The sequence below is a fragment of the Pteropus alecto genome, unplaced genomic scaffold (assembly GCF_000325575.1).
Source record: "Pteropus alecto unplaced genomic scaffold, ASM32557v1 scaffold14, whole genome shotgun sequence".
Taxonomy (NCBI): domain Eukaryota; kingdom Metazoa; phylum Chordata; class Mammalia; order Chiroptera; family Pteropodidae; genus Pteropus; species Pteropus alecto.
Genome location: NW_006436810.1, coordinates 6,988,499 through 7,000,736, shown reverse-complemented (window position 1 = coordinate 7,000,736; position 12,238 = coordinate 6,988,499). Strand labels below are relative to the sequence as shown.

Below are 12,238 nucleotides of genomic sequence, written 5' to 3'. Positions count from 1 at the left end.
CCTGCCGGCAGTTGTCCAGGTGGAACTTGGGCACTTCCCAGATGGGTCCCCAGGGAGCAAGGGAGAACAATCCAACCAATAAGCACACGGAGTACATGTGAAGAGGCTGCAGCCTGGCAGGAAAGAGCCGGGCGAGAGAAGGTGACTCCACAGTGGCTGCCGTCAGTCTCCAAGGTGGGGTGGGTATAAGATGCTCTAAAACAGACTGCACTGGCTGAGCGACCACCTCCCAGACACACCTCAAACACTCGTGGGTTCAAAATCTTTTCTTGAGCACCTATCATGTGCTGGCTCAGGTGCTGCTGATGCAAATGTACTGTTCTCCATTGAGCAAGTCATACGTGGTGGTCACTGTGCCGGGAGATTTTTAGATATTTTTAGCTATTTCTAAGCCTCAAGATACTATTACTTCTATTTTGCTGATGAGGAAATTGTAGCTCAGAGAAGTTCGGGTGACTTGCCCAAGGTGGCTCAACCAAACGGCAGCCCTGAGACCTGACACCAGTCATGTCCTTTCCACATCACCTCCCTGCATGAAATCACCTTCCTCTCTCTCTCTCCTCCTCTCTCCTTACCTTGCTTTATTTCTTCCTTCCTCCCCTCATGCCCCGCCCCCTTCCCAGTGAGATATGAAGTGGCTATAAAGATGATGGATGAGGCACAGAGGTGTCTAGACCAGTGCTGTGCCATAGAAATGTAATTCAAGCCACATCTGCCACCTAGTTTTCTAGTAGCCACATTTTTAAAAGTCAAAAGAAACAGGTACAATTTATTTTAATAATATATTTTATTGAACCAAAAAAATCCATAATATTATTATTTCAACAGGTAACCAATATAAAAAAAAATGTTGAGCTATTTTACATTCTTTTTTCTTTTACTAAAGAAAAAGGTCTAGAACCTGGTGTGTGTCATACACTTGCAGCAATCCCAATGGGACACACATCTGGTGGCTTCCTAGGGGACAGCACAGGCCTACAGTTTTAAAGGGAGGCTGCGGGGGCGGGGTGGGGGGCGGTGCACGCAATTCTGGCTTGGAATCTGGGTGGGCTGCAATCAGAGGCCGCTCTTAAGAACACGTTTAAAAATTCAGGTTAGTACGGCTAGAGCGGCGCGCATGCCCAGCAGCACCCATCGTCTCGGTGGGGGTGGCAGGACCTGCGGTGGGGCGTGGCAGATGGGAAAGGCGGGATTGCTGGAGGTGCACCCCCAGCAATCGTGGGGGCAGCACCCAGCCTCTGGTCTGCACTCAGGACCCAGACCTGTTGACCTCCTTCCCTGCCCACAGTGATAACATCCCTCGTGGAGAGTGTCCAGTGGGCGGGAGGGCAGTGGCCCTCTGGGGAGCAGGGCTGGAACTGCTAATCAACAGACTGTGCCAAGGTGCAGCACCCCAGATCGGCTCAGGCAACAGCCACGGAACGACCGCTGGGTGCGGGGTCCTGCCAGATGAGCCACCCCACGATGTCCTGCAGCTGCTCCCACAGGCTGCCTCCACACCATCTGTCTCCTCCCCGTCCCCGGGGAGAGTAAATCAGCCGCAGGCTCCCGGCAGAAGCAGAGCTCAGGTCAGATGTCCTCAGGAGGGAACGTGGTACAGGCAGCATTCTCCACCTGTTATCCACACCCCTCCCCTGGGTGCTGCTTAAAATGCAGCCTCGGAGTCAGGGGCTGTGGGGGTGGGGCGGAGGCTGCTGGGCGGGCCGTGCCTTGAAGAGTGAGGATGTGGGGGGAAAACTAGAAACATGAGTTCTAGTTTTGTCTAAAAATTTCACACTGAGAAAATCACATCACTTCTCTCTTCCCTCTTCTTAGGGAAAAGGGAGATGATTTCTTAAGTTCTTCTAAGGAGGAGGAGGCTTTCTGACACCTAAAATTTTTTGAGAATTAAATGAGATCAATAAGACAACAGTTTGAAACATTGAAAGCGCCATATAAATAAATACATGCACATTTCTGTCCAAGCTCCAAGAATATTTAAAGTCAAAGTAGGTTTTGAAGACTAAAATGTGCAATATTAGCCGTCGTGGGGATTTGAGAAGCAGGCATTCTCAGATCTAGTAGGTGGGAAGGTAAATTGGAAAATGTCCATCAAAACATCAGATGCACCAAACCATCAATTGCACTAGTAGGAATTTACCCTGCAAACATGCTCATATAATTGTACAAATATGTATATACATTGTATCTGTTTAAAATGGCAAAAAACTTGGAAATTACCTCCATGCCCATTAATGGAACAGGTTATATACACGATGGTCCATCCCACAGTGCCATCCCAGACAACCCTTAAAATCAGTGAGGCGGGTCTTACATGCAAAGAGAGAAATGTGCCAATGCTAAATCACTAAGTGAAAAAAAAGCTACATGCGAAATAGTGTATATTAATATAGCATGTAGTATAATCCTATTCATGGGGAAAAAAACTGCATAAAAATATATGGAAAGGCTCTGCAAGAATTCATAGGAAACTATTAACAAAGGTGCCCTGTGGGGAGTGAGACTAGAAGGGAGCCCCTTGATTTTTGTATATATCCGTCTGTTACAGACATTTTTATCACAACCTATTTAAAAAAAAAAAAACAACAACCTACCTACTTTTTAAAATGTGGCTCCTAGTTGGAATAATCAACAGTTTTAAGGGTCTGGAGCATCTCCTCTCCTCATTTGCCATGAGATAATCTCTGCACCTATTTACTCCTAGAAGCTGGGTTTTTGCATTTTCTTGTAAGTTGCAATAGCTCGCAACTGGTCTCCTGTCTCCTGCCCCTGCCCTCTTTGAGTCTGCTCTCTGTCCTGCAGCTAAAGTGAGTCTTCAAAAATGCAAATCTGATCCATATGTCAAATTATAATGTGCACCTGAAAATTATATAATTGTATTAACCAATGTTACCCCAATAAACTTAATACAAATGAATGAATGAATGAATGAATGAATGAATAAATAAATAAATAAATTGATTGGTTGATGAAATCAAATGTAAATCTGACCATGCCACTGCCCTACTGGAGGCATCCAAGGGCTCCTCCTGTCAGAATAAAACAGTAAGTCCTGCAGGCAGCTCACAGACCCTATAGGACCTGGGTCACCTTCCTACCTGCCCCCGCGCTGACCTTTCTCTCTGCCCTCCACTCCAGCACCTTTGGGCTTTTCGAGGTTCCCCAAGTACGCCAATCATCCTCCCTCCTCATTCCTTTGTGCTTGGTTCCCCCTGAATGGATCCTTCTTCTCTCACAGAATTTTTTTTCTTTTTTTGCTTAGAACACTCCTTTACTTCCTTCAAGGTTCTGGACAAATGTCACCTTCTTCTGCAGAAGAAGACATCGTCTTTTTTTCCTTCTCCAAATTATCACTCTGTGGCACTTATCATCACTGATCTATTATAAATGTATTTGCATATTGCAATCGAATGCTGCATATTTATTTGTTTATTGCCTATCTCTCTTCACTAGAATGTAACCCCCGTGCCGGAAGGCACTTGCATGGTTTGTTAACTGCTGAATCCTCAGGGCCCTCCATAAATACAGAAAGCGAATGTGAACAAATCGTCTTACTTTCACTCCTCTTGGAGGTAAGCAGGCAAGTAAGAAATCATAATTGAGTGATAACAGTGAGTTTTGCCGACATGAAAGAGAGCATCATCAAACGGCGAAGACCATGGCTTCTTGTTCACTGGGTTTACCTTGAAGAGGGTGAGTTCAGACCGTGAGTGGCTGACATGTCCCTCCATTTTTCAACAGTTTTGTCTTAGGCTGGACTCATTCTCTTCCTGCTCCCATCTGGCCCTCTTCCAGAGCTTCCTGTCTCAAGAATGCCACCTCCATCTGCCATGCTCCTCAGGCCAGAAAATTCAAGTGTCCTTGACTTGCCCTCTCTCTGTTGCCGCTGCCAATCGCCTGTCCAGATCCTGCTCTCCTGCCCAAGCACTGCAGTATCGACTCTCCGGCGTCCGCCCCACCGCCCTGAGCTCTCCCTGCTTTCACCGGGGCTTTACCTTCCTGGTAAAACACTTCTTGCTCCTAAATCTCCAGCTGCAGGATTTTTCCTCTAAAGCAAGTTTACCAGGCAGAACCCACCTTGCCATCGAATGCCCCACTCCAACCCCTAACTAACCCATCTTAGTATTTATCACTGTGAATCCTTGGCTGGAACGCCAGTTCCTCTCCTCCAGAAAACCACGGGGCAGGACAGGCTACTTAACCCAGTGCCACGTACCCAAAATACATTGGCAGAATAAGCATTCGGTCCCTCCCATGATGAAAATAAATCAGTAAAGTTCTATTCCTTAGGCTGTACTCATGCTTAACCTATTTACAAGACAGTTAAAACATGTAAATAACCAATAGTAGTAATGATAGCTTATACTTATTGAAGGCTTATGATGTGCCATGCACTTCTCTTAAGTTCTTTCTATTTAATTCTCTTGAGAGTCCAATTAAGTGGTACTATTAGTCTCCCCATTTTTGAGATGAGAAAATTCAAGCACAGAGGAGACACTTGCTGAAAGTCACACAGCTGATGACTGAGCCGGAAAGCAAGCGCAGCAGACAGACTACAGAGTCAGACCTTCCCTACTCCATTTTATTAGCCCAAAAGATCGTTTCAAACACTCTGTTTCCTATTTCTTAAGAGTATAGTGCATGGACCGTGAGCAATGAGAGCTGGGCTCTACCTAGTTCAACAACTAACCATGATTCAGAAACATACAAATAGAGCGGTTACATGAGTTGAAGGCCCTTTACTTCCTACACTTGGTTCGTTTTATTACATACCTGCCACTGTGCTACCCCACTAATTCCACATTGTCTCAATAGTGAACCCTTCTGCTCCAACCAATCATTAAGATCAACGCATTCATTAAGATCATCGTTCTGTCTCTCTCAGCAGAACCACCACTGTCCCAGCCCCCTCCTGGTTGTACCTTATTTTATTTTTATCATTAGTATTCTTATTTACACGATCCAATTACTACCAATTTACAGGAGCCATACAAATTCTCCTATTGAATACAGATTCCACAAAAACCTGACAGTATGTTGATTGAAATCTGCCATCCATCAGCTAAGGAATGAGTACGTTTTTGCTAGTTTAATATAGTTCAAATTCTATTAGGACAAATACCACGAAAACTGGTATCTTTCTTTGGTAAAAGCCATAAAACTAGTAAAAAAAAAAAAACAATTGTATTTAAGGAAGAAAATTATTTCTCTCATTTTTTTTCTTTGAAAATTCTCTCAGAAAAGGGTTAAAAACTAAATAATAATAAATTGTTACACAGCAATAATAGATTGAGAAATTTTACAAATAGGCCTACCTTAAGAGGCGACTGAAGTAGTATCTGAGTATGACATTAGCGGTTAATCCTTTTTCTGAAGTCTGATGCATCTTTAAAAATGACCTTGCACTTAACCAGCCACTGAGAGAAAGAGAATGGTCACAGGAATCACTTATCAATGACACAGTCCATCGGTTGATTCATTTGGTTGTCTCTGTCAAGATTGAAGAAGTTATGCTGCAGTAACGAAAGACTTCCAAGGCTTAAAGCAACAATCGTTTTTTTTTTTTTTTCTTGCTTGTACAACATGCCAAGGGCCATTTGCTTTGGGGTCAGCAACTTCCTCACTACGGACTCAGGCTGACGGAGCCGCCACTATCTCGAAGATCACCAGTGACCATGGCAGAGGACCAGAGAGTTCTGGAGGGCCTCAAACCAGCAATTACATGTCCTAGCCCCGGAAGGACATGTTTACAGCTCTCAGCACGATGGCAATAACAGGAACCACTCGTTGCTGGTCAGAACTAGCGATGGGACCTGCCAACCACGGTGGGTCCAGGAAGCGGAATGTTACCAGCCGCCTGGAGGGAGGAGAACCAGAAATACTTGGTGGAACTAAGAACTGCCACACTGGTCTTCGGCAACAACGACATCCAGAACTTCCATCTCCGTAGCACCGAGCCATCTTCGAGTACCACCACTAGCAGGATGGCTTCTGCTTCCTGAGCCATACCAAACTAGTCTGCAATGCGTGTTTGCTGAGTGAATCATGAGAGGAATATACAGCTCAGTTAGGTTCAAGGGATGATTTACTGATGCTGCTTACTGAATAGAAAATTAAGACTCAAAGACTGTTACGTGGTTCGTGTGAGATCCCACTTAGAATTCTGACAACGAATTCATTACTCAGAATGCTCAGCTTAAGAAACTGAGGCTATGCCTTTGAGCTATAACTTGATGGTAAGCAAATTCGTGCATGAGTTTCCCAACCTTTGACTTTTATGCCAGGGATCCTGGTGGGTGTTTCCCTAAGGGACAAATGTATTTCCTGTTGCAAAAGGCCATGTGTGTTGGGCAGGACTTGGAAGGGATCGGGGAAGGCTGGAGAATGTCTTTATTCTCTGCCAACTAAACCTTCTTTTGAAATGCAGCAAATAGGAGTCGCTATAATAGGAACAAAATTTATAGAGACGTCTAAGAAAGAACACTCAGGTATGGAAGTAGGACAGCCAGTTCGGATTCTGGCCTCTGAATTTCAGGAAAGGGTGAATCAGGGGCCCTAGCGAGCCTTTCTTTTCAGCGGGACTGGCTCCCCTCTGCCAGCCTGGTTGCTAAGCAAGGCGTGGATCTCACTCTGTGTGCGGGCGTGCACCATCCAGCCTGTACGCGCGTGAAGACAGGACAAAGGAAAAAGGCTGGCAGGAAAACAGGCCCTAGCAAGAGACCCAGTTCCAGGAGGCTAATGAGAGCCAGAGACCTAAACAGACCGGGAAAGAATAAAACTCTGCAGCAGAGATGTAGGAAGTCACCCGGAGTGGCGGACGAGGATTCCAAACCGTCACCCGCTAGCTATGCTTAAAGATAATTGGAACTCTTTGGTTTTCCCATGGAAACCCATCAGTGACGTAGTGGTTAAGAGATGGTTTCAGCATGAAACAAACATTATATTTCATTTCTAACTTTCCTTGCTGTGGAGACTCGGATAAGTTATTGCATCTCTAAACATCAACTTTCTCATCTGTAGAAATGGATATGATATTGGTTCTGGCTTTCTAGGTTTATCGTGAGAATTGTATGGGATAAAAGATTTTAAGCTCTTAACATAAATGGTAATACTGAATGTCACTATTAGTGACATTTCTATTGTTCAAACAAGAAGTTTATTTAAAAGAATATATGAACTTTCTAAAGTAATAAAATGAAAATTAAAAGAAGAAAAAAGAAGTTACTGAGACTGGCAATGAGAAATAAAAGCAAATAGGTTAAAAAAGAAAGTCCGACTTGGTGGGTCCGGGGCAGGGCCTGAGAATCTGCATTTCTAACAAGCTTCCAGATGATGCTGGTGCCACTGTGCAGGGACCAGATTCTCGGAACCACCGATAAAAGGCACAGCCCTCTCCAGGCCCCGGGCCGAGCCAGGTTGGAGGTATTTGCAATAAAGGGGGCATGCACTATCTGTGTTTCGGATTACTCGGAGCTGACCCGATGGCTTCTCTGCTGTCTCAATTTCCCACTGGTGGCCCAGGATGACCAGTGGCCTCTCATGCCCTTCATTCTTCCCTGCTAGTGGCAATTCTCTAGCTGGAGTTTTGGCTTTGGTTCCAGCCATCCTGATTGGTCCTTGCCAACTTCTCTCCCAGGGCTTGGAGCTCTGCCACCCAGTGCATCTAACACACAGTCTCTTTTTGCTTTGTTCTTACTAGTTTCCTTTGCAGGGAAGGGTTCTGGTCTTTGCTGGACCGTGGGAGGACCTCTCCATCCTCCGTGCATGCCCCAGGTCTCCTGTGATTGGGCTTCACCTGCCCGGTTAGACTCAGCTATGCCCTCTTGGAAATCTGGTGCCCAGTGGTTCCATATCTCTGCTGGGTTTGCTGCCCATGGTGGACTCTGACCCTTGCCTGCCTGGACTACCCTACTGTCACCTTGGCTGCCTCCTAGCATGAGCTGTTGCCCTAGTGGACAGGTCTCAGCTCATTCTGTACCCTACTTTTTCTGCATTACCCTAAGAAACCATCACACCAGAGTCCTGAGATAAAACAACTAAGAAATCATTTTAACAACTTTATCGAGCAGCACTCTGTGCCTAGCACTGCTTTCCACGCTGACGATAGCAATACAAAAACAGAAAAAGTCCTGCCTTACATTCCAGCGGGGAGCAGGGGGCAGGGGCAGAGAAAGAGAGAAGGGAGGGAGGGAGGGAGGGGCAGCTATAATAGATAATGAGAAGAAACATATCAGGAAAAATGAAATAGAGAATGCTGGGTGGGTTTATTTTAAACAGGGAAACAGGAAAGGCCTTGTTGTGAAGGTGACGTTTGAGTAGAATCTTGACAGAGGAGAGGGAGCAAGCCATCAGGATGTCAGGGAAGTAAGTGTTACAGAAAATGGACAGTTATTAGTAGTCCCCTACTGCTGCTCATTCTCAGGCTCCTTTTTGGGCCCCTCCCCTTCTTTCCATCTTCCGAAGGTCAGGAGTCCTAGGATCCAGCCCCGATCTGTCATTCCACGTTCCTCTCAGTAGAACGATTCAGCACTGTGGCTTTAAATAGGGGTCACTAGGGAGTAACTTCCTCATGGGTATGAGGTTTCCTTTAGAGATGATGAAAATGTTTTGAAACTAGAGAAGAATGGTCATTGCACACATTGTGAATGTACTAAATACCACTGAATTGTTCACTTTAAATGGCTAGTTTTATATTAGGTGAATTTTACCACAATGAACAAAACGAAGATGTTTAACAATGGTCCCTACTGCATAGGGCTATTATGAGGATTAGATCAGGTGATGCTGCAAAGTATGTAACACAGTGCCTGATATTACCAAACAACTAAGGAATTTTGCCTCTCAGTAGTTAATTTAAATAAACATAGCTTTATGAAACACCACACCATTTTTTTTTCTTTCACATTTCACTATAGTAAGAATTGGAAACTTCATCATGGATTCACATCAGTACATGGATCAGAATTTGAGAACCACTGAAATCAACAATTTTGAGAAATAAAATCACCCTTTGTAAAAGGCCCGTTTTAGAGAGCCATTCTAACCCATTTAATAAACTGAAATTACAAAGGAGAGGAGTTTGCGACAACAGAACTGTCCAGAGATAGACAGAAGTAAAGGCCAGGTGAGTAAATGTGAACCATTCAGTTTTTCTTACTAAAGTGAGAATGGCAACACATACACATATCCTACCCCTCTGCCCCCCTCCCCAAATCAGCAATAAGCACAATAGCAGAAAAAAACACCGTATTACCTGATCAAGAAAAATGTGTCAACCCCAAGGTAGAAGGGGCCACTCCGAGAACAAAGGTACAGTGGGTTTTTAAGTACTCTGGTTTTCCATTCGAGAACATTATCTGTAATGAACACAAAAAGCAGTTTCTATTTGTCTACTAGAAGAAAATCATGTGATTTACCTTTTCAGAAAAAGCAAGAGGAACACCTTCAGCTTTCGGTTGTACAGGGAGGGTGCTGTGCATCCCTGTAATTCACTTAGGAGAATGTGGACTAGAAAGAAACGATGGTGCCCGAGGTACTTAACCTTAACTAAGGCTTCGAGCTCCCTTGTGCTCTCATCGTGGTCATGGTCCCCTTGGGACTAAAGCAGCGTCACCTGTTCATGGACCGCTGCTGAGCTCCTGCTAGGTTCTTCAAACCACCGGGGCTGGCCCCCTCCCTTCAAGTCTGATGTGTGTGTCTGGGCTCTGCTTAGAGAGCACCATCGCCACCTATGGGAGCACTTCAGGAGCTCAGCAACGGGAGAAGCTTAAGAAACATTGATTCAAGACTAGCGCACAACATTTGTTTACATATGCCCGTCTCTCCAGGAGAAAAAAATAATGTTAGTTTCTGGCTTTATTAACCATGATGAGAGGAAACCCAGCTCTTTGGATGACGAAAATATAATACACAGGTATCGGTATTCACCTGGTAACCAGGTGCTTAATTTATACTTCACAGGAGGTAAAGCAGCCACTGGACACTGGCTTAAATACTCATTTATGGGTCATGGCTATGTCTCTAAAACAGAAGGATGGCTGCTCATAGGGAAGGCTGTGGCCTCCCATCCTGTGGCCCAACGTGACCCTATCACACAAAAGACTCTTTCTTCCTCGACTGCTCATAAAGGCTCATCAATTCTCCGTACCCAAAGACAGCCACGCGGTCATCTGACTGGTGTGCCCCGACATGATCCAGAGGAGACTCAAGACTCGGATGCCATTCAGTGCAGGGCACGTGCTTCCTGGCGTGTTGGTAGTCCAGATGGCTGGCATATTCTTCTGCCAAGAAAAGCATTTCAGAGCACAGTCCACAGCTCCTAGAAATCCTAGGCGAGAGCAAAGGTGTTATTGCCCACCCTGAAGCCAGACCAATCCCACACTGCTCCACAAACAAGAGTCAAAACACACACACCAGTGACGTTGGCTGTCACCTAGACATTCCTTCATCGTGACCTGGGGCGGCTCAGCTCAGTTCTTCATCATCCCCTCTTGATCTGTATGTGGATCTTTGGACTTGGTCTCCCTCCCCAGTGAAACTTGACTTTTCCTAACAGACTTGACTTGAGGCTGGCACCCACACTGCCTTGCAGAGAACTCACTGCCTTACGCAGGCCCCAGGATGCCAGTGCCTCACCATGGTCCTGAGGGGAAGAGAACTCAGACAGCATCAAGAAACCACATGAGGCCAGCATTTCATTTAAAATGGCATCTCTGGTGCTCCCTTAAGAATGAACCACCTACAAATAACATCCCTACCTGTCAAGGCACAGGTATGAGAACAGAGGGGCAGATGATCCAGGAGCTAAGGGTCCAGGCCTTATCGTTAGACACTCCTAGTTCTGAGTCTGGCTGTCACTTATTAGCTCTGTGACCTCTAGCGAGTGACTTAACTTCTCTGTGCCTAAGCTTCCACATCTGCAAAATGATCTTATGATCATAGGATTATCATGAAGAGCCAGTGAGATAACATCACAGCTACTATGCTCACTATTTTAAGCCCTATTGCTTTAAGAATGGTTAATCCCTTATACTTAATTTGTTCCCTTTATTTATTTATTTATTTATTTATTTATTTATTTATTTATTTTATTTCATTTAATTCATTCCGAGAGCCAATTAAGTGGCCGGAGCTGTGAAACAAGGGTCTCCAAAGCTCAGGTTGCCTCTAAGAGACTCATATTTTCTCCTGGACATAGCTTTGTGCCTAAAACACTGTGGGCACCAGAAACCCTTGCAGAATTAAAACTTACAAGCAAGAGCTAGCTTGTAATCGAGCTCTGGCAATCTAAAACAACTTCTAACATGGAAGAATGTAATTACCCTATATTTTGAGGGTCCAGCCGTTAACTCTGAGTTTTCCCACTGGAGTCACTCTCAGAGTGCCTGGCTGAAGGCACGCAGCTCACCTCTCATTCAGAGGAATTTTCACTCACCAGGGATTGGCAGCACCACAGCACCATAGTGGTCCTATACCTAGTGTCACCTGGCTCCCCTCAGCTCCCTGAGAAGCCACAGGCTGCAATGGAAAGATACGGGACCTGGGCTCTACCGAGTTCCACTGAGTTTCTTAGCCTCCCTGAGCCTGTCTCCTCACTTTTAAATTAAGCACACTTTTTGACAGTGTTCTTGAGAGGATTTGAGAACGTTTATCAAACATCTGGCCCAATGCCTAATTTGGCAAAAGCAAGAACTGAATACACTTTGCTTCATTATTTATTTCCTGTCTAAATTCTACTTGTGAGTCAGCTTAACTAGCAGCAGCTTATAAAATCTTCTGAAAATAACTGGTCCGTAGCAGTGGCAATCTCTCTGAGTGCCACTTTACTCATGTGACAAGTATTATAAAGCACAGGGGCACAGGGAGAAGTAGATGAAATGATACAGGTGGTCGGCAGTTCTCAAAGTGGCGGTCCCTGGACCAGCAGCTTCGGCATCACCTGGCACCTTGTTAGACACGCACAGTCCCAGGCCCCGCCCCGGATTAACTGAATCTGAATCTTTGGGGATCTGCATGTCCACCAAAGTCTGAGAACTGCTGGCCATGACAGGGCTATAAAAACCCTCGCAGCATCTTTCGACTCTCTAGGAATGATTACTGCGAGGCCACTGTAGGCAACGGACCACAGAGCAAGAGCCTGACCTCCAGGGACTGGAACTCATAACTATTCACTTCACGAACACATTCGCAAGCATTCGCTCCTATTTTTCTCATCTAAATCGTAAAGGACAGGCTCGCG

The 12,238-nt window shown here is 45.2% G+C and overlaps 1 protein-coding gene across 1 annotated transcript in view; it reads right to left on the bottom strand.

Annotated features, from left to right (window-relative positions):
* LOC102885182 (O-acyltransferase like protein) overlaps positions 1–12,238 on the bottom strand; it is a 55,419-nt gene that overhangs the window by 16,451 nt on the left and 26,730 nt on the right. The window contains exons 7-10 of the mRNA XM_015590774.1: positions 10,148–10,327; positions 9,254–9,356; positions 5,316–5,417; positions 10–113 (exon numbers count right to left, since the gene is read on the bottom strand). Coding sequence (XP_015446260.1) covers positions 10–113; positions 5,316–5,417; positions 9,254–9,356; positions 10,148–10,327 — 489 coding nt within the window. The remainder of the gene's footprint in view (positions 1–9; positions 114–5,315; positions 5,418–9,253; positions 9,357–10,147; positions 10,328–12,238) is intronic.